Below are 22774 nucleotides of genomic sequence, written 5' to 3' on the forward strand. Positions count from 1 at the left end.
ACATCATGGCGTAGTGATACATCATTTTTTGACAGCAATTCAACCATTGCAAAGTCCTTTATATTGACCCAGTGTTTCCATCAAGGTCAATTGAATAACAATAGTTCATTATTAATAAAAAAAAAGTTACTTTTAATAAGAAATGAACTGTTCTTTGAAAATAAAAAAAAGTAGTTCCTTTTCAACTGACCAATCAAATTCATGTATTATGAAATATATCACACAAGCGATATCTACTGCAGAATGTATTATTGGGTGATAACTAACTACATGTTCTGATAAATCCAGAGAAAAGGCACTGGTAATTAAAGAGGACAATCTGTTAATTTGTAACATTTTTTAGTAGTTTATTTATAATAAAGTCAAACAATTATGTAAAGTATTTAATACACTGTTTAACAATTTGTAATAATCATTTATATATTTAAGATGTAACTTGAAATACCATGTATAACATAAACACCTTTCATAAAAAGCAAATACATTAACAAAACATAATTACAGGCACCACTTACAATCACAGAATAAGAAAGAATGAATGAATGAATGGGATTTAACATCCTGCTTTTCTGCTTGAACTGGGCTAATCAACTGTCTAGTGTCGTTCTTCATCCACACCAAGGGTTGCATTGTTCCATCTGAACGATTAGACAGTTCCTTGCCAGACCCTCCCCATCCTGCACCACTGAAAAGGAGAAACCATGCCCGAAAATCCCATGGAACTTTCTCGGCCAACACTTATCGAGAGAGATAGAGAAATGGGGTTAAACGTCCACTCGACACAAACTAGGTCATTTCGGGACTAACATATGGTTTAATTTTATTTCAATAATTTGCTTGCGCGTAGGGGTCTTTAGCAGTGGGAGGAAACTGGAAGACCCGGAGAAAACCCACGAGGTTGGACAGGCGACCCTACTCCTTGTCAGTACAACCGGGAATTCGAAACCACGCCAGTTGACTCAATGACAGGCATTATGATACAGCACGCACATGCTAACCATTCGGCCATCCAACCCCCCTACTGCGATCGAACCTTGGACCTGGATAGCGAGCCAGTGCCTTTCTCAGTGAGCCACAGCAGCTCCCACAAAAGAATATGGATGCACTGCAAACAAGCTCAGATGGAGCAGAAAAGTAGAGCATTAAACGCCATTGCACAAGCATGTATTATGATATTAAAAAAATTGCAGGAAATCTTGATCAAACATGATATGAGATAACAATCTACTATTTACAGCAACTTGTTCACTTTTCAGCTTGACAACAAGAAAATATGGGCTAATAGGCATCAGTGACGCCAGAATACAATCACTTTTATAGTTAACATAATATAACAAACAAATCAACAATTCTAAGGACAATATTTTGACAATGGAAAGTCAATTTTTGGTACAGGTATCTGCATTCATATATACATGATGGCAAGACAATAACAAGAGCATCGCTAACGCTATGAAATATGAAATGGCTGCAATGACTGTAATATGGCAAGGGGCAAAGAAGGCTAGGTGTTGGGTTTGTTTAACCAAATTTACATACTAAATATTAATAAAAATGTGGGTGTGACACCGCCCCAGCGGGTCAGGGCATACACCAAAAATTGGGCTTGGCTCTGCCCCTGGGAGTCAGGACATGCACTAAAATCAATAGTTGCCGTCCTTGGGCTATAAGGAATACATATGCCAAGTTCCAAAATGATCCATCAAGAATTGTGGCCTGTAGACAACACACAGACACACAAAGTAAAAATAGGTGTGGCTCTGCTCCTGGGGGTCGAGATCATCCTTTGGGTATAAGGAATAGGTACGCTAAGTTTCAAAAGGATCTCTAGAGAACTGCGGCCTATAGGCGAAACAGACACACACAAAAATTGGGCTTGGCTCCGTTCCAGAGGGTTAGGCATGCACCAAAAATGATAGAAATAAATGAAATGGGATTTAACATCCTACTGTTCTGCTCCGACTTGGCTAATGAAGATGGCAAAAATAATAGAGGTCATCCTTAGGGTATAAGGAATAAGTTTGAAAAGTTTTCAAGATGATCAATTAAGAATTGTAGTCTGTACGCGACACACAAAAAAAAATGGGCGTGTCTTTGCCCCTGGGGCTTGGGCATGCACAGCAAACAATAGGGATGTTCCTTAGGGTATAAGGAATAAGTATGCAAAGTTTCAAGATGATACGTTAACAAATACAAGAAATGGGTGTGGCTCTGTCCTTGGGGTTCAGGCATACACCAAAAACAATTGGGATCATCCCTAGGGTATAAGGAATAAGTATGTAAAGTTTCAAGATGATCAGTTAAGAATTGCGGCCTATAGGCGACACAATGATACACAGACATTTGACTGGATTATTCAAACATGGTAATAAATCTCTTACTTTAAAGAGACATATATAAAAATGAAATTTTAACTATAAAAATGAAAATAAATAGGATGAGTGTTTTAATCAGAAAACGAAAACTAATTATTTAGGTCATTCATCTATTGACACTAAGATATATATATAAATAGGATCGGTGCTTTAATCAGACGGTGAAAACTAATTATTTAGGTTATTCATCTATTGACACTAATATAAGATATATGATATCATATGTATTCCGTTTATTTTCTTCTAATCAAAAAAAGCTAATTGTTAGAAGTGCTGGTGTATTGTTGAACATTATGCTGTTGCTGGCAGTAGTTATATATTTTACATGGTCTCATCTCTTTGGAATCATGAAAGTAATTGTTGATAAGCTAAATAACCGGCTTGTTGATAGGCTTTGGCAGCTTTGACGATATCTTGAGCTTGGACAATACCTCGTCCTACTATAATAATATCACTACCTCTACGACCTATGACCTCATCTGGTGTTAAATATTGTTGTCCTAAACTATCTCTACCACATTCTAATTTAACACCTGTAAATATAATATTACTTATTATAACACACTATTATTCTGAATATCCTTAAATCAACAGCACATTATTTAGTATGCTCTCATTATTTTTGTAGAAACCTCTTATCAAAAATTGAAATCAAAGAACCCTCACAAAAGCTGAAATAATATTTCAAACAGTGAAATAAATGTGCAAATCATTTTCAAATTTTCAACAAATTAGCATTTTGGAACTTTACTTTAAGGAGATTTTTAAAAGTTTTTTTTATATGCAGCCTGTTAACACCATTCGGTATAAACAAATCTAAAGACTTTATTTATCACGACCTTGCTTTTTTCTTGGAGGTCTAGAGTTTCTCAGGATTTTTCGGTATGTTTTCCTCTTGTAAGCGGTGCAGAACATAGGGTGTGTACAAGGAAAAACATCTAGTCAATTGGAAGGGATTGAAAACTGAGGTTAGCGTATAAATGAACCCTTGGCATTTCAAATTTGATGAAGAGTACACAGAAATGCCATTTCTGAGCAAAATATCCCCCATAGCACACTGTATGCCATAGGCTTGACTTCAATAGTCTGGTTGGTGCAGAAAATGTTAAACCCTATTTCATTTCAGTCATTTCTTCTCAAATAGACAGTACACAAAATATTCATCATAAACAAAGAAAGTTATGTAAACATACCTGGTGTCATATGTACCAATGTAGGATCATCACATAGTTTTTTCTGACTTATAAAACCAATAACAAAATCTCTATTTTCTTCTGCCATTTTAACTGTGGCTACAAAATATATAAATTTCCTATTATAATCAAAATCACATACTACGCATGTGTCTCACAGTGAGGTTACATTTACTCTACTATACACTGGACTAATGGGGCAGAAATCAAATCCATAGCAGAATTATCTCAAATGTGTTTCTAATTAGCATGACCTACTCATTCTAGCCACAGTGGCCCAGTGTGTAGGGTGCTGGCTCGTTTAGTGACTCCTTACTACGATGAAGTGAGATTATACATAATATAGTTATAAATATATTGAAAATTTCAGTCAGATTAGGTATCCTGTACAAATTTATGATTGAGTTTTTGAAGTTTTGACAAAATGTAGCATAGATTGTTTACTATCATAGAAACTGTACTTGACTCTGAAATGGCTGTGGTGTTCTAATCTACTTAAATAATAATTTATATAACATTTGAAGCCAGAAAAAAGACCTTCAATAGGCAGATTTAGCTGTTTAATGGTTGATAGTATCAACGAGTACAAGATTAACATAATATCAACACTTCTACAGTACTAATTTCACATTAAACATTGCTTTTTTTTCCAATTCCAAAGTAAACTGTAAACTAGAAATATGAGCCAGTATATTTTAATTTATTGGATGTTAAAAAAAAAATAATTGAATTTCAAGACTGACCTACAGTATAGTCACCAGTTGCTAGGTTACCTAAAGAACTCATCTCAGCTATTAATAGACATGCTCGGCCTTTTACTAATCCAACCTATAAAAAGAAATTTACTATGAAAAAATTTAGTAATACCAGTGTTATAGTTTGACTTGGTATCTGGACTGACTCGATTCCTTGTGCATGGGACTTGAGTCGAGTGATAAAAATTAAAAATATGGTAACATGTCAAACTTGCTAACACGGAAAACTCTGATACTGGTTTGTAAAAAATAGTCAAAGATGTCACCTATATAGTATATATGAAATGTCCTACTTTTTCGGCATGAACATAGGTATTACAACAAAACAAATATTCAGAGTCTGAGACTATTCTTTCCAAAAATTTGATGCGTGAGGGAGGTTTTAATAAAAAAAATTTTTTATTCTGTCAGAGGATCACTACTAGGCTAAATGACTTCTCATAATCATCACATTTCAAGTTACTACATTTATACAAGCTTACTGATTATTCATTCCACATTTGGACACCAATTTGTGAAAATATCTACTGTAAGAACAAATATCATGGTGCATTTTGATGATTTGAGGTTGCATTTTAGTGGCCATCTTGAATTTCACAAGAAAAAAAAAAGGTGCCAAATGTTTTTTATTGTGTAAATTCTACTGATTCCAAAACAATCATAAAAGTTCATATGAGACTATTAGCATATAACCCATAGGCATTATTCATACAAATTAACTATGTAAAATACTTACTTCTTTTAAACCTTTGACAACACCCTCTCCTGGTACACTGTGAGCATTTATAACATGAGCCCAATCACTTATTCTATATAGCCCACTACTATACTGTAACTTTACAGTATTTCCTATATCAGCAAACTTTCTGTAATCATATCAAATATAAATATACTCAATTAGTTTGTTCTACTTCTACCAAGCCCACCTTCGACTTCTCAACTCCAGACCTCAAACCATTGCTACAGTTGGCTATGGGTAGTGAAGGGTGTTAGGCTGGGCTCATGTTTCAGCCATATTTGGCAGTCTTGACTGATTGCCTGTGAAATTGACAGGCTGGAGAATTTACGTATCAGTCAATTTATAATGCCAAAGAATTTAACTTTAAAACACAATAAGACTTAAAGGGACAATAACACTCTTGCTGGCTTGAAAGCTCCAGAAAATAAATAAACTCTCTATCTAAGTACTAGATGTTTAAGTGTCCTAATGTTTAATTATCCATTACATCTTATTTTACTTGTCCAGAGGGTTCGAAAGTATTTTTAAATCGAAGTTTCATTTGAAAAGGTTTACGTTAGACGTTCCAAACCATTATGTTGAATTTTTCAAAATTTTTAAATAAGGTGTGTTAAGATGAAATTTGTATCATCAATTAATTGAAATATTGTAAAAAAGTACAATTTGTTGACCAGAATAAAGATTGGGACATATTATTCAGTCACAACAAGAGTGGTATTGAGCCTTTAAATTTAAAGTCTTTATGTGTAAAAACACTTAACAAGCGGTTGCCATGCAAGATAGATAAGTCAACATTTTGCAAGAGATGGACAGAGAATAAGCTCAAAAAAAGAAGTAATTTTTCGTACAATCCAAGAAGTTACGGTCTGATAGGCGTGAATATTTACAGGAACCTAGATCTTCGGGATATAAACATATTTTTAGTTTTATCAAAGAATCAGATAAAAATTGTGACCTGTAGAGGGTCCACAACCTTGGTATTACATATTTTTACACCATTTGCGTAAAAGGAGCTGCCATTTTGTAGGGCAGTTTCGATCCGATTTTTACGAAATTCAAACTCAATCATAATCTTTGTGTAATGGTGTTATATTTAAAGATACATTATGGGAGATTAGATAAAGAGCTGGTAGTTCTCATATAATAGTTAAAAAATAGATAATGTAAAGGGAATTTGCTGAAAATTTCAAATTGATCCACCCTGAACCGAGTATTTAGCGATTGAATTTTGGGCCTAGCCTCAATCATCATTACTAAAGTCGGTACGACAAAAAAAATAGTCTTGATTATCCATTTTTTGATTTAATCAAAAGTAGAGTGGCCCAAGGCCTCAAATATTTTTACTATATAAACTGACCTGTTTTAACAGCATGTTGTCACGCGGATCAAAACAGCGTTGATGAGAAAAGTGCTCTCATGGGCTCGCTCGTGCACTGTAGATAGCAAACAATCGCCCAAAATAGACATTCATGCGACAATATTCATTCACTTATTTATCAATGAAGCCATGAAAAAAATTCTTCTTTACTCGTTGGACTTTTAAAAATAAGTAGTTACGAACTAGATTAAAATTTTGGCTAAAACTCAGCGATTTAATTTCTAAGTTTGTTGATTGTAACCAATGAAATATATATTGTAATGGTTCTCAGTTCAGGGTAAACTCATGTAGTTTTGTCCTTTCTCTATCTTTTAAACTCACTCTCGCGGCAACGTAAAGACACTGCAAGACTGTGAAAGTTACTTTTATTTAACAGTAAAACCCAGTTGTTAGTTGCCGCATTAGTGAGTTTAGAAGTTACATTGTTGGTAGATCTAAATACGCAGAAAAAATTTTCCTTAGTCTCGATTAACCAGACGTGTATGATCAAAAGAAACAAGACTCGAATTCTAATCATTTTTAGGGCGCTGCGAATTTGGCTTCCGGTTTTGGGTTAAATTTAATAGGAGGAGGTGGTGCACAAAAGGGCTATGCCATTAATCGTGTTTAGTATGCTTATGCTTTCGCGCGTAAGAAGTGCATTTGCAATTTCTAATATGATGGTTACAACTGATTTTTCTAGAACCGAAATATAACTAAAAAGACGTGCATTGACTGTTTCATAATTATTAAAAACAAGCCAACAGTGAGGCTGATGTCCCCCGCCGAAATAGGAAAATAATTAGAGGACACATATAAATTTATCACAAATTATCTTTTACAAAGTATTGAACAATCAAACAGTATATCTTTACTTATAGTCTAACAATCAAAGTAGGAGAGTTATTGTTTTCCAAAGTCTCGACCAATCAAATTGCGTATCGCTCTGCTTACCCTGAGCAGAAAATGCTCATTATCAAACTTAGTCAAGGTATTACTGTAATGAAACTATACACCAAGTTTCATCAATCTCACTTAATTAGAACTAAAGTTATCGTGTCCCAAAGCATCAACCAATCAAATTGCTTATCTCTGCTTACCCTAAGCGGAAAATGCTCATCTTCGAACTCCATCAAGGCATTGACCTAATCAACACATACACCAAGTTTGAACATTCTAGCTCAATTAGGAAGAGAGTTATCGTGCCCCAAAGTATCAACCAATCAAATTGCTTATCTCTGCTTACCCTAAGCGGAAAATGCTCATCTTCGAACTCCATCAAGGCATTGACCTAATAAACACATACACCAAGTTTGAACATTCTAGCTCAATTAAAAGTTATCGTGTCCCAAAGCATCAACCAATCAAATTGCTTATCTCTGCTTACCCTAAGCGGAAAATGCTCATCTTCGAACTCCATCAAGGCATTGACCTAATCAACACATACACCAAGTTTGAACATTCTAGCCCAATTAGGAAGAGAGTTATCGTGTCCCAAAGCATCAACAAATCAAATTGCTTATCTCTGCTTACCCTAAGCGGAAAATGCTCATCTTCGAACTCCATCAAGGCATTGACCTAATAAACACATACACCAAGTTTGAACATTCTAGCTCAATTAGGAAGAGAGTTATTGTGTCCCAAAAAGTGTGACGGACAGACAGACGGACAGACAGACAGACAGACAGACGGACGAACCCATTTTAATAGTCCCCTGCTTTCTTCGAAAGGCGGGGGACAATATGAAAACCCGACACAATGCATAAATTGTGCGTCTTACTTTCATATCATATTATCATAAAGGATATTTAACATCTACAATATGAGTACAGCAAGCACTCTCTACATACTGCGTTTGTAAACCACGAAATTCCCCCTTATTAGAAAGTTTTAACTATTGCATGTAAACATTAAAAAAAATCAGCCAAAAGGTAACTGATAAAAACTGATAATCTCTTTCTCTCTCTCTCTAACTAAAGGTTGCGCACGCCTGCAAATGTTAAATTCATTCGTTAATTCTACCATCATAAAAAAAACCTAAGAATCCTGACTGCGGAAATTAAGAATTCGTTTTTCAGAGCAAAATCTGAAACTTTGATGTGACCAAGAAACAACTCTTTTTGATGAAAAAATTCTACCGCTGTAACGCCACTTGGGCGGTCAACTTTTCCACATATTAGAAAGGCCCATTCAAATGGTTAAATCACACAAAAATCCAACTTAGCAATGGTTTAAATGTTCATAAATAATGATTTTAACCGTAAGTCCTATCATATTTGTTAAAATAAGCCCCAAATATAGCTTGTTTATTGGATTTTTGTTCTGTGCATGAACCACTCTTATCAGAAGCAGGAGACTGGGTTCTAATCCGGTAAATATCGCAGGCTAGTGATGCCATCGGGAGTTGATTATGGTAATTAATGTCTAATTAATAATTTAGATAACATTTCAGGCCTAAAGAAAGACCTGCAATAGGCAGATTTAGCTCTTGCATAATGTATGTTTAAACAGTTTTTAAAATCGGATAAAAATTGTGACCTCTAGCAGGTAAACAAGCTAAAAACGTGATTTTTCGTACAATCAGGGGCTATAATCCAGGATGTTACGGTCCGATTTTCCTGAAATTCTAACTAAACCAACATTACGATATAACGGTGATATATTCAAACGTTTTTTTTTTAAATTGTATAATAATTGTGACCTCTAGAGTGTCCACAAGCGTAAAACGTGATTTTTTTGTACAATCAGGACGATAATTCATGAAGTGACGGTCCTATACATGCCAATTTTGAAAGGAATTGAGATCTTTGGGAAATACACCTATATTTCAAGTTTCGTTAAAATTGGATAAAAATTGTGACCTGTAGAGTGGCCACAAACAAAATGTGAACGGACAGATGGTCGGACGAACAGACAGACAGGGCAATGATAATATACGTCCACATGAGAGAGAGATGGGGTTTAACGTCCACTCGACACAAACTAGGTCATTTTGGGACTAACATATGGTTCAATTTTATATCAATATTTAGCTTGCGCGTAGGGGTCTTTAGCAGTGGGAGGAAACCGGAGGTCCCGGAGAAAACCCACGAGGTTGGACAGGCGACCCTACTCTTTGTCACGTACAACCAGGGAAGCAAAACCATGCCAGTTGACTCAATAACAGACTGTATGATACAGCGCGCATGTGCTAACCATTTGGCCATCCAACCCCCTGAAGTCCATGTGGACGTATAAAAAAGTTTTGGCATTTAAAGGGGCTATCTGTGTATGTATGAAATGTGATCATATAAAAAACATCAAATTTTATGCATTTCTGTTAAGTTTTGGCATTTAAAGGGACTATACCGATTTGAACAGAGTCTCAAAAGTAAAAGTCTGTGTACGTCATATGCTTTGTAAAAAGATTTATTTGTTAATTGGAGGAAAACAAAATATGTCTAAAATTGACTGGCTGAAAAAATTTTGAAGTGAAAGTTCTTTTGTCGTTCATAATTTTCTGAGAATTTGGTCCACTTGACATGGAATGACCCTAATGCCACTTCTCATCTGAGGAGATAGCAAATGAATTTTGGTTTTACTTTTGAATTCTAACATGATTATAGTGTTCACAGTAGCAGCTTTTGTCTTCATAGCAAATTTCAAGCATTAACCTGTTTCTTGGTAACCTACCTATCTTCAAAAAGAAGAAAATTGTGTTTTTTGGCAATTTCACACAGCTGTGTAACAAATTCTGGATTGTAGTCTTCTATGATATCAATGTGAGTTTTAGCCATACAAATATATGGACCTATTTTCTTTAATACCTGAAAAAATGCATAATACATTCAACAGAGTTACCTTGATAAACCAAAAGCTTAAGCATCTCAACTGACATCACTAATGTTCATTACAAAAATAACATTTTTGTGAACCAGTATTATTTTTAAAGAAATGGTGGGATAATGTCTGCTGAATACAATTATAAAGATAGGTTTCCAGGCAATGAAACATACGTCCACAGCAGCTAAGTCATCCAGATGGTCAACAAGGGTTGTCACATATTTTTTCTTTAGTCAGTAATGAGAACATTTACAATATATGAAATTCTGACTACGAGTAACAACTCATTTAGTAATTATCAGAAATCATTAGAATTTGTTTCAATTGTTTGTCTAGTGACTTTAAACAATTTATATCAACTTTAGCCTCTAGAGTGGCCACAAGTGATCACGGGCCATAGCTCTAGCAGTAATTACTGGAAATCGTTGAAAATGAATAGGATTCTTCGTCTCATGACCTTAAACACCGTGTATAAATTTAATCGGATATTAACTGTAGCTTCTAGAGTTTCTAAAAGATTTTCAAAGAGGTCAAGGGCAATAACTTTGGCAGTAATTATCAGAAATAGTTGAAAATCAATATGATTCTTCGTCTTATGACCTTAAACAATTAAACACTGTGTATAAATTTAAAGTCAATCGGATATTAACTTTGCCCTTTAGAGTGTCCATAACTCTGGCAGTAACTATCAGAAATCGTTGGAAATAAAGAGGCACCTTTGTCTCGTGACCTTAACCACTGTGTATAAATTTAAAGTCAACTGGATATTAACTTTAACCTCTAGAGCGTAAACAAGCAATTGTGGACACAGGATCAACGAACAACGACAACATACAACCACATTTCAATGTGGGCATATCAAAACTCAAAACTAAGTATAAATGATAATAACTTTTAATTACGGTACCTGTAGAACTTCTTTGGTTGTTTTTAAATCAGCTGATACTACGAGGTTTGTTTCTTTCTCATGCATTATTTTAAACAATTCTTTAGTAACTGGATGAGTACATAATTCACTTCTTTCACCATATGTTAACACCTATAATATATGATAACTTAAATTGCTTTAATCTAAGAAGGTAAAGTTTAAATGTAAAAAAATCTATCTTGCAAAACAAATTCACATATCAAATCAACATTTTTATTTTGCACCCAAACCGAAGAAGTCAATGAACAGAAATGACTGTCAGTTCCATGGTTACACAGTATGACCACATTCTACATTCCTAAAGGAGGCGCAACTAACCTCCCAAATTGCGGCAAAACAGTCAGGAAAAATCAGGCCCCCCCACCAAAAAAAAAATAAACAACTAGTGAAAGCAAAAAGATTAACAGTGATGGCAAAATTATTCCCAGTTAAGGGATGAGGCTACCCGAAAAATGCTTTCTGAAATTCTAAAGCTAGTGAATTGAAGATGGCACAAGTAGTTAGGAAATGTAATAAACAAGGGAAAACTAAAATTAAAAAAAAAGAAAAAACAGTTGTTGCCAGGGTAACACATTTTTGGGGAAAAAGTTTGAAAAACGTAGGTACACCATTCATAATTTTTTCCCCAAAAATGTGTTATCCTGGCAACAACTTTTTTTAATGCTAGTTTTCCCTTGTTTATTACATTTCCTAACTACTTGTACTATTTTCAATTCAATAGCTTTAACATTTCAGAATAAACAATTTTGGATAGCCTCCCCCCTTAAGTCAACCAAAAATTCTTAATCAACAACTTTCTTAAATTTTGCACCATTAATTTATTTCAGAATCACAGGAATTAACCTAAAGCTCTTATTTCTCTAAGTTAAACATCAAGTTGGTTCAGATTTAGAAATTGGTTGTCGGTCACACCGAGTGTCTATTCACAATCAAAATAAAGATCACAAACACAAAGAGCATAAAACAATATCCAGTGATTCTTCTCTATATAATCTTGTTGCCCATGCCGTCATTTACATCTACACTTAAAGTCTGTTAGTTTAATTATCAGGGCATGTTCGGTGGTTTTGCAGTAAGATCAGTAAGCCAGCTGAAATGTGATTTGTTGTGTATATCAGATTGATAAAAAGAATCGTACTTGTGTTTTTACCTGTGTAAAATGTAGGGCAAATCAACCCCTTTACTCATCTTAATTAAAGCATCGGTCATTCTGTGGAAGAGGAATGAATGTTCTTCTGAAAGAATTGTAATTATATAAGCAAACTAGAGACCTTTCTTTGGATTTGATCTTTGGTCTAGATCACAGACCATGTACAATGTGGTCATACTGTAAACAGAAAAACAAATCATCTGTTTTGTTTAGCAGTTAGGTAGAAGTTGTATGTTGTCATCATTCTGGGGAGGTGCCCACAGAAAATGTAACAAATGTTTACAATCATCAAAACTTAATCAATCAATCTATCCTACCTTTTTGGGTAGTTGATCAATACTTGATGGAGGTTTAAATCTATTTTCTGTGATGAATGTCTTTACTTTAGAAACCATATCACTGTCAATTTTCCCATGCTTCTCTAGAATCTCTATTACATGTGATAATTTACAAATACTATAAAAAACAAATTAATTCCACTTGAACAAAATGCTTCAAAGAAATGTGTATAATATAATAATGCAGCATCCATTCCATTAACACAAAAATCTATTTCTGTCATGCTTATAGACTTATTATATCACATTGTACATTCATAAATGATCAGCCCAGATGTTATGTTATAATAATTGTATAATCAACTTTTGTTTAAACTGTGTATGCTGTATTTGCTGGATGCAATGATACAATAAAATCTTATCTTATCTTAACATTATGATGTATTCATTAGTGGTTATGATTACTATATACCATAATGTCCTAATTTGTACATAACTGGACGTGTTGTAAATAACATTTGAAACACTATGCAGGTTGTTAGCACATGCTGTGGTGAACTCCTGGTAGAAACAGGAGCTTGAAATAGTGTGACATTGACCATTACATTGATCGACCGGAGGCTCAGCGCGGGGGGGGGGGGGGAGGGTCCATCAAATGGGCACAAAACCAGACACATCTTTTCTAGAGTAAAATTTTGCGTAGAATACGCATAACAGAACCAACACACTTTGAAACCTGTTTCAAAAATACGTAAAAACTGTCAAATCGAAATCTCTCCAATTTATTTTTACAATGATTGTTATACATTTACAAATCTCTATTAACCAGATGCAAAGTATTATCAGATAATTAGTATTTCCATAGGTTAGAATCTAGATATAACTATAACTACACACTAACCTGTGCAATGTAATATTTTCATATTTTAACATATCTTCAGCACCTTGTTCTCTATCCAATAATACTACAGCATCTGTAACTGCTATACCAACACTATTTAATGCCTATAAATTCAATATATATCAGAAAAATAATACATATTTAGAAATTCAAACTCTTAAATTGGTGTGTGTGTGTGTGCGTGTGTGTGTGTGTGTGTGTGTGTGTGGGGGGGGCATCTATTAGAGAAAATGGCTCATATATTTACTTAGCTTCAAGTTAGTATACATACACAATAATATCTATTTTAAGAAAAAAAAAATACTAAAACAAACCAAGAAAAACTTCATAGCCAAATAAGCGGTTGCTATGCAAGATATGCCCACATTTTGCAAGAGATGGACAGAAAACAAGCTAAAACAAGCCAACAGTGAGGCTGATGTCCCCCGCCGAAATCCCCAAATAAATAGATGACACATATTAATTAATGGTACATCTATTTTTTTCAAAAGTATCGAGCAATCAAACTGATTATCAACTATACACTAAGTTTCATCACTCTCTATCAGATAGAATCAAAGTTATCTTGTCCCAAAGCATCGACCAAGAAAATTGCTTATCTCTGCTTAGCTTTAGATCAAAATGTTAATCATTGAACTCAGAAAAGACATTCACCTAATGAACATCTACATCAAGTTTAACCATTCTACCTCAATTAGAAGTTATGTTCCAATGTCTTGACCAATCAAAATGCTTATTGTTCCTTAGCCTAAGCAGACAATTCTCATCATCGAACTTAGTCAAGGTATTGATGTAATGAAACTATACACCAAGTTTCATCACTCTCACTTAATTAGAACTAAAGTTATCGTGTCCCAAAGCATCAACCAATCAAATTGCTTATCTCTACTTACCATAAGCAGAAAATGCTTATCTTCGCACTCTATCAAGGCATTGACCTAATAAACACCTACACCAAGTTTGAACATTTTAGCTCAATTAGAAGGAGAGTTATTGTGTTCCAAAGTCTCAGCCAATCAAATTGCTTATCGCTCTGCTTACCCTGAGCAGAAAATGCTCATTATCGAACTTAGTCAAGGTATTGATGTAATGAAACTATACACCAAGTTTCATCACTCTCACTTAATTAGAACTAAAGTTATCGTGTCCCAAAGCATCAACCAATCAAATTGCTTATCTCTGCTTACCCTAAGCAGAAAATGCTCATCTTCGCACTCCATCAAGGCTTTGACCTAATAAACACCTACACCAAGTTTTAACATTTTAGCTCAATCAGATGGAGAGTTATTGTGTTCCAAAGTCTCGACCAATCAAATTGCTTATCGCTCTGCTTACCCTGAGCAGAAGATGCTCATTATCGAACTTAGTCAAGGTATTGGTGTAATGAAACTATACACCAAGTTTCATCACTCTCACTTAATTAGAACTAAAGTTATCGTGTCCCAAAGCACAAACCAATCAAATTGCTTATCTCTGCTTACCCTAAGCAGAAAATGCTCATCTTCGAACTCCATCAAGGCATGGACCTAATAAACACCTACAGCAAGTTTGAACATTCTAGGTCAATTAGAAGAAGAGTTATTGTGTCCCAAAAAGTGTGACGGACAGACAGACGGACGGACAGACAGACAGACGAACCCATTTTAATAGTCCCCTGCTTTCTTCGAAAGGCGGGGGACAAAAAAAAAAATGCAATTTTTCCAAAAGGAATCTTAATCTCTGGGATATAAACATATATTTTAAGTTTCATCAAACCAGTGGCTGCCAGGCAGATACGCCCACATTTTGCAAGTGATGGATGGAAACAAGCTAAACAAAAAAAAAATTTTTTCGTACAATAAAGGGCCATAATTCAGGAAATTACGATCTGATATGCGCGAATATCGACAGGAACCAAGATCTTTGGGTTATAAAGATATATTTCAAGTTACAATCAGGGGCCATAATCCATGAAGTTATGGTTCGATACAAGCCAATATCGAAAGGAACCAAGATCTTTGGGAGATAAACCTATACTAAGTGTTGTCAAAATTGGATAAGAATTTTGACCTGTAGGGTGTCCGAAAAACAAATTGTTGACGAACAGGGGCGACGACAATATACGTCCACGTGAAAAAGTGGGCGTATAAAAACAGCAAAGTTTTCGCATTTAAGTTTTGTGGAATTAAAAAAAAAAATAAGATGATTTTTTAGGACAAATATACTTGTAACCCAAAATTCGTCAAAAGGTAAGCGATGTGCATCCCATTTAGCTACAGATGATCACCTAAATATTACCTGAACTGTATCAAGTACACTTGACCCACTGGTGCAAACATCTTCTATAATCAAACATCCATCTCCTTCATTAAATATACCTTCAATTAACTTCTTAGTTCCATAACCTTTAGCTTCTTTACGTCTTATTAACATTGGTATATTTTCTTTTACTGATATACACTGTAAGATATATAATCATCCATATTTAACACTTGACATTTGTAGTGTAGCAATCACATCATCTATAAACTAAACTAGTTATATGTTCTACTTGAAATTGCAAATTTCCACAAAAAGTAATGAATATGAATGCAGTAAGATAATTGAAGTCGTCAATGTGTTAAGTGGACCATTACAGCATCCCAAGATAGGACATTTCAGAAAAAAAGCCCTCTTAAAAACAGGTAATGAGGTAAGGCTTTTGTTTATTTACCCCACCTCTGCATTTATAGGATGATAATAATTTTAGTTGGAATGATAATAAAAGTGGTTCTCACTGTAGCCAGTGGTAGTGCAGTATAAGGAACACCACAAATAGTTTTGAATGAGCCTTTTGCTTTCTTTGCAGATTCCCATAAGAAATTTGATACCTCAACCTGCAAAAAAACAGAAATACAATGTCAATTATCCTACTTCAACTTAGCAAATGGAATGGGATTTAATATCTTGTCAGCAAAATTATTAGGACAAACATGATAAATTTTATTTTAATGGTTATGTGTGCAATGTCAGTGGAGTTTCCAGCTACTTAAATACTCCATCTCAAATTTAAACAGTCAAGGATCACTTGAATACCTGTGGCACCCCCAAGAATTAATATACGATCATACAGTTGGTTCAGCCATTCACATGACTCCGGCACAGTAGTTTCAGACGGTTTCAGTCTGTTCAGGGAAGCAGTCCACAGGTCACCTCTCTAATCCACTATTATTTACTCTGGTGCCCCAGTTTCTACATATTTTACGACCAAACAGGTGTTATCTATTAATTGCAGGACAATTAACACAAAAGATATAAAAGTTTTATCCTATTTACATTCAACAGTCGTCTGAACAGTACGTGCAAGGTTGATATATTGTCTGCCCTACTGTACACTATACATGGTACTACATGTTGGTCGTTAAACTTGTTGAGCTTATCAATCTAAAATTAATTCCAGCCAATATTACTATAAAGTATGCAATATGCAAATGAGATTGTTTGCCTTCATGCATGCATGCTGTTAGCCAATAGCTACTGTAAATTTTCCCAGGTTTAGACAGCTCTAACTAATGATAAAATAGTTGTTTGGCACACAGCGCGAAAATTGAGCCATTTTTATAAAATTTCCTATTGATGGAATACGAATAACAGAAACAACATGGCTTGAAAACAAAAGATAGAAATGTTTATGCTAAAGATATGTTGTCAGGCAACGAAACATACACCCACAGCAGCTAAAGCGTCAGAGTGGTCAACAAGGATTGTCACATATTTAATCTTGTGTGGGTAAGGGGGGGCATTTACAATACAATTTCATACAGATCAGATTATAATTTTCATCCTTTGAGGGTTCACAAGGTGCTACAAACTGAAACAAGGGCCATAACTCTGGAAGTAGTAGACAGAAATTGTTGAAATTTCACAGCCATTTTCGTTTTACTAATTTAAATAATGCATACAAATTTCATATAGATCAGATGATGACTTTTGTCATTCAAGGGTTCACAATGTTCTACAAAGTAGAACAAGGGCCATAACTCCAGAAGCAAGTGATGGAAATTGCTGAAAATCAATACACTTCTTCGTTGCACTAATTTAAATAATGCAGATAAATTTCATACAGATCGGATGATAACTGTTGTCCTTAGAGCATTCACAGCGTTTAACATTCACAAAGTAAAACAAGGGCCATAACACAAGACATAATTAACGGAAATTGCTTAGGTTTCTTCGTTTCACTAATTCAAATAATACATCTATGTTTGTAACCACATAGATCGTCTTGGCTCAGCTTTCAGCACTCTGCGAAATTTTAATCCAGTCAGTTAATCTCCATTGTCACAAGCTACAGCATAGTTTATTGTCATTAAAACAACAAAAAAATATCATTTAGATATGATTTGAAACCGGTAAATTGTTACAAATGCTACATACAATTTATAACAAGAGTGACATTTAAGAATACATTTTCTATAATGAGAAAATTACTAAAAACATTGTTTTCCTTTGCATTTACCATGTTAAGATACTCGAAGGATAAGACCAGTCTTCCAGAATTAAAAATAGATACCGAAAATATGTCATACCTAAAAGCTCCAATACTATGTTGTTGTTTTTTTTTTAAATATTATGTTATCAAATAAAAGTGTGATATTATAAACTGAATTGACGTTTGTGTTCAACCTTTCCTTACAACATAACCCCCCTGAGTCTAAAATACCACCTTCCCGAGTCCGAAATGTCACCCACGGTACTTAAGTTCGAAATGTTGAAGTGTAAAGGGATCGAAATGTCATGTAAGGTACTGTAGTCAATATTTACATGTGCTAACTTTTCATTTGCTTTTTAACTCAATATCATTCATTCAAAGTCTGCATTGAAAACACAAATTATTTGGCAATTTAAATCAACATTGATGTTGTGATCTTACCGGGAAAAGATGGGCTTCTGATATCCAATATTTAAGACAAAATAAACATTTTACCACGAATCATGTACCATAACAAGGGACTCGAAAAACGAGACTAAACATATTCCACAAGTCATGGCAAACGGTGATGCCATATTCTTATCTGGAGAGCATGCGCAATAAATACTATCCTTGTAGACTGGAATAACCAGACGCTAGAGATTGCCATTCGATTGAGACTTTTGGCATATTTCACCGAACATAACTGATTTGAAATTAAGAGTAAATACTAAAAACGGAAATGATTGAATGTAAATCAGTTTATATACATCCATATTACATTATTATATGCATTGTGACCCATTTGTGTCAATTTCTAGGTCCCAAATATTAGCGATTTAGCTCCTTTAAATCTAATTAAGTTTTGAGGCTGAGTAGTTTTAACTGTTAATCGTTTAGATCAGAAGTTTAATTTAGTGTTATTGTAAAATTCATTTCCAACAAGATAGCCTGACATCTCATCCCAAAGACAACTCATCCCAAGACAACTCATCCCAATTTAAGACAACTCATCCCAAATTAGAAGACAACTCATCTCAGAGACAACTCATCTCAAGATAAAAGACAACTAATCCCAACTTAAAAAAAGATAGGTTGCCAGGCAACGAAACATACGCCCACAGCAGCTAAATCGCCCGGGCAGTCAACAAGTGTTGTCGCACATTTTTACATTTTTCAGTAATGAAACATTTATAATACACTAAGATCTGACTAAGAGCAACAACTCATGAAGTAATTATCAGAAAACCATTTGAATTTGTTTGGTTTTTATAAAGTTCTGCCCCATGCTAACATTTAGTATACAAAACTTTAATATCATGGATTTAGCTGTTCAAGTCATAAAAATTCATTGAAAATCAATATACTTGTTCATCTCAAGATCTTAAACTCTGTGTATCAATCTGAAGTCAATCAGATGATAACTTTAGCCTCTAGAGCGTCACAAGATTTTTCAAAGTGATCAAGGGCCATAACTTTGGCGGTAATTATCGGAAATCGTTGAAAATCAAAAGGATTCTTCATCTCATGACCTCAAACACTGTATAAATTTAAAGTCAATCGGATATTAACTTCAGCCTTTAGAGCATCCACAAGATTTTTTTAGATGATCAAGGGCCATTACTCTGGCAGTAATTATCGAAAATTGCTGAAAATGAATAGACTTCTTCGTCTCATGACCTTAAACACTGTGTATAAATTTAAAGTCAATCGGATATTAACTTTGGCCTCTAGAGCATCCACAAGATTTTTTGAGGTGATCAAGGGCCATAACTCTGGCAGTAATTATTGGAAATCGTTGAAAATCAATAGGCTTCTTCAATGTGGTCGTATAAAACAGAAACACTCATTGCAAAATAGTTTTGTTTGGTTTAATACATGGATCAAGATATGAAGACCACTCGGACCAAGTTATGAAGATCACAAATAAATATACCACAACAAATATTGTATTTTATTTATCATTTTTTTCTATCCGCACTGATGACGCCAATATCAGTCAGATGGACCTCCTGTTTTAACCTGTTCTTTTATTATGACAAAGGGAGAATATGACCTGCAGTGCCCTCTCTTCTCACGACAGCGATTTTACGGCCAAAAACAGATTTGGTCAAAACGGCCCTACTTTAGTCATAACGGCCAAACAGTTTGGTTATAACGGCCAAAAAATTTGGTCATAACGGCCAAACATTTTTAATTTAATGAAAAACAATATATCTGAGCAAATATTGTTGTTGTTTGTTGTTGTTTCTTAAAGATTTAACGTCCAATACATTAGATATTTATGATATTATGGACAGGTTGATTTAATTAAATTATTTACACTTAATTGGTTGAAAATTGGTAAAAACATACAATACAAATGTCCGTGAAAATCAAAAGTCCCCTTAAAATTGGTTAACACACAAAATAAAAGGTCCTTGTATGTTAAAACGTCAATTTAAAGCACACTTAAAAAATCACTGTCGTGAGAAGAGATATATTAACATTAAATTCAGGAATAACTACACCACCTTGGCTTCACCAGAATATGTATGGTGTGTGAATCAAGTTGAGGTACAACTGTACTAGAGTTTACAGTGGTATATAGTGGGTCACACAAAGGAAAAAATAAATTAATAGATGAAAATGGATATACATATGTCAAGAACTCTTCAACTGAGAGACAGGACAACAAAACAATGTGGTGCTACTATTATACAAACCCAATCTGGTTAAAACACAGATCCTATTTCGTTTCGTTTTTATAGTTCACAATTTTGTTTTACTTGTCTTTACTACACTTGGATCTGAAAGAGTTGTTATTTAACTCGTGTTCTGAATGATGTGAGCTATTAGCCAATGAAACGGTCTGTTACGGCGAGCTTTAGGCATGTTTTTCACGGAACTGTGGGTAATCCACTAGTAACATCAATGCTGATTGGTTAATCAAATGTCTGACGTCATAGGGTCATTAAGTCGGTGTGATATAACCACATATTCATGAATCACGGCCTCACAGGACCCCTCTGCCCGGTGTCGAGGGTAGACCCTCTCCCGAGGTCCGGGAGACCTCTCAGCCTCTACGGGTCTCTCTTGTCCCTCCTTTGTACTTTGCCTGCCTGCTTGTAAACTAGGCTTTTTATATCGGTTAAGGCACGCCATAGTTAATAATACCATTCGTAATCAGAACAATGAAAAGTAATTATTAAGATTCACACATCCTAGCTCAAGACAAAAGGTGTCAATACGTGTTAAGCCTGAATCTTATACCATATAGACACTCCGAGTATACATGTTTGTACAATCCATTAAATCTTACATAATATTATTTCAACAACCTACACCTGATATAGATTAAATCTTACAATTAATCTGTCACTTAATATATGTCTAAAATTGAGTTACAAATAAAATATAAATTAAGAATACAATATTGAAATTTAGATCCCAAATGATATTGTATTACATCGGTCTTTTGACCCCTGACGTGACCTATCGCTATAACTTGTCAGATCTTCATGTAGTGTAGGCCATCGAAAGTTTAAAAAAACGAAACGAAATATAGATCTGTATTTTAATCAGATTGATACAAACCATGTGTCCTTGTCAGTGGAAAAATAGCCCATAACCACCCAAGCCAACCGGCAAATTACATGCTGTAAGTCAAAGGAAAGAGGTGAGTACTAATTAATCAACTGATTGGATAATCCCTAATTAGGTACTTCACACCCTCTGATCTGATTAGGTAATATAAGATAAACATTAACCATTTATATTTATATCAAATAAAGGTAAAAGACATGGCCATTCAGACCAGCCAGGGTAATATTTGAAGAAGTAGCGAATAAAATTTTAGAAGAAGATCAGCCAAATTTACTTATGCCACTCCAATCTGCTCTGATGTTTGAGGGGAAACTTCGCAGGTATTTGATAAAAAATAGAACAGAAAGACAAGATGAAATTTTCAATTCGTGGAACGAGTACAAAGTGTGTCGATGCTGCTAGGGATATGTACCAGAGTTCATGGTCCAGTAGTGTAAAGGAGATATACAATGTGATATCTATATGTAATGGGCTTTTGTTTTAATGTATTAAATTAATGTTTATGTAATGTATGTATTTATATTATCTATAACGCAATATTTTTGTTAATAAATATCATTTCCTATATGTAAAAAATGTTTTGTTTTTTTGGCCGTTTTGACCAAATTGTTTGACCGTTTTGACCAATTTATTTGGCCGTTTCGACTAAATTTTTTGGCTGTTATGACCAAATTTTTGGGCCGTTATGGTTTAGGGTTGTTATGTCTATAGCCCACTTCTTGACCCATGTTTTAAAGTTGGGATGAGTTGTCTTCTAACTGGGGATGAGTTGTCTTCTATTCGGATGAGTTGTCTTGAGATGAGTTGTATTTGGGATGAGTTGTCTGTATACCTCCAACAAGCCGCACTTTCGAATAAGAAAAACAAGTTGGTTAGGGATAAACAAAGTTCTCCATTCATAGCTAACTATAGCATGTGGCCTACAAGATACAGTGAACCGCAGTCATGCAGAGCAAAAAGAGAACGAGGAGTTTCAGTTTGACCTAGTTTACAACTGTGTGGTTACAGATACATAATTTGTATTAAAAACTATACCATAAGTTTTGGATATGAAATCACAACGCGTAAGTCTACATAAACTGGAGCTTCGATTCCACTTTTTAGGGTGTAGTTGCCAAACTTGATACCTTCCACAGCAAACAATTCCAATATCAACTGTTCTAAATCCATGTTGACGTTCATGGGGGCTGACACATTGGAATTAGCGCCCCCTAGAGGCATGTGTCGACACACATGGATACAGACCACAAATTTGTATATAT

General features: G+C 34.6%; 1 protein-coding gene across 3 annotated transcripts; it reads right to left on the bottom strand.

Moving 5' to 3' along the window:
- Positions 1–326: 326 nt before the first annotated feature.
- Positions 327–22718, bottom strand: LOC126823706 (uridine 5'-monophosphate synthase). Of its 3 annotated transcripts, XM_050552661.1 has the most exons (11): positions 22548–22718; positions 16255–16353; positions 15776–15937; positions 13499–13602; positions 12637–12775; positions 11149–11280; positions 10092–10225; positions 5060–5189; positions 4312–4396; positions 3569–3667; positions 327–2908 (listed from the first exon to the last, which is right to left on the bottom strand). In XM_050552661.1, the coding sequence occupies exons 1-11, from the start codon at positions 22692–22694 to the stop codon at positions 2721–2723; spliced, it is 1419 nt and encodes a 472-aa protein (XP_050408618.1). In that variant the 5' UTR covers positions 22695–22718; the 3' UTR covers positions 327–2720. The 3 variants fall into 3 exon arrangements, with proteins under 3 accessions (XP_050408618.1, XP_050408620.1, XP_050408621.1); XM_050552663.2 differs by lacking the exons at positions 327–2908; positions 3569–3667; positions 4312–4396; ... (1 more) ...; positions 10092–10225; positions 11149–11280 and adding an exon at positions 12319–12404; XM_050552664.1 differs by lacking the exons at positions 327–2908; positions 3569–3667; positions 4312–4396; ... (1 more) ...; positions 10092–10225; positions 11149–11280 and adding an exon at positions 12373–12496.
- Positions 22719–22774: the final 56 nt, after the last annotated feature.

This window comes from Patella vulgata, chromosome 6, assembly GCF_932274485.2.
Source record: "Patella vulgata chromosome 6, xgPatVulg1.2, whole genome shotgun sequence".
NCBI classification, from domain to species: Eukaryota; Metazoa; Mollusca; class Gastropoda; family Patellidae; genus Patella; species Patella vulgata.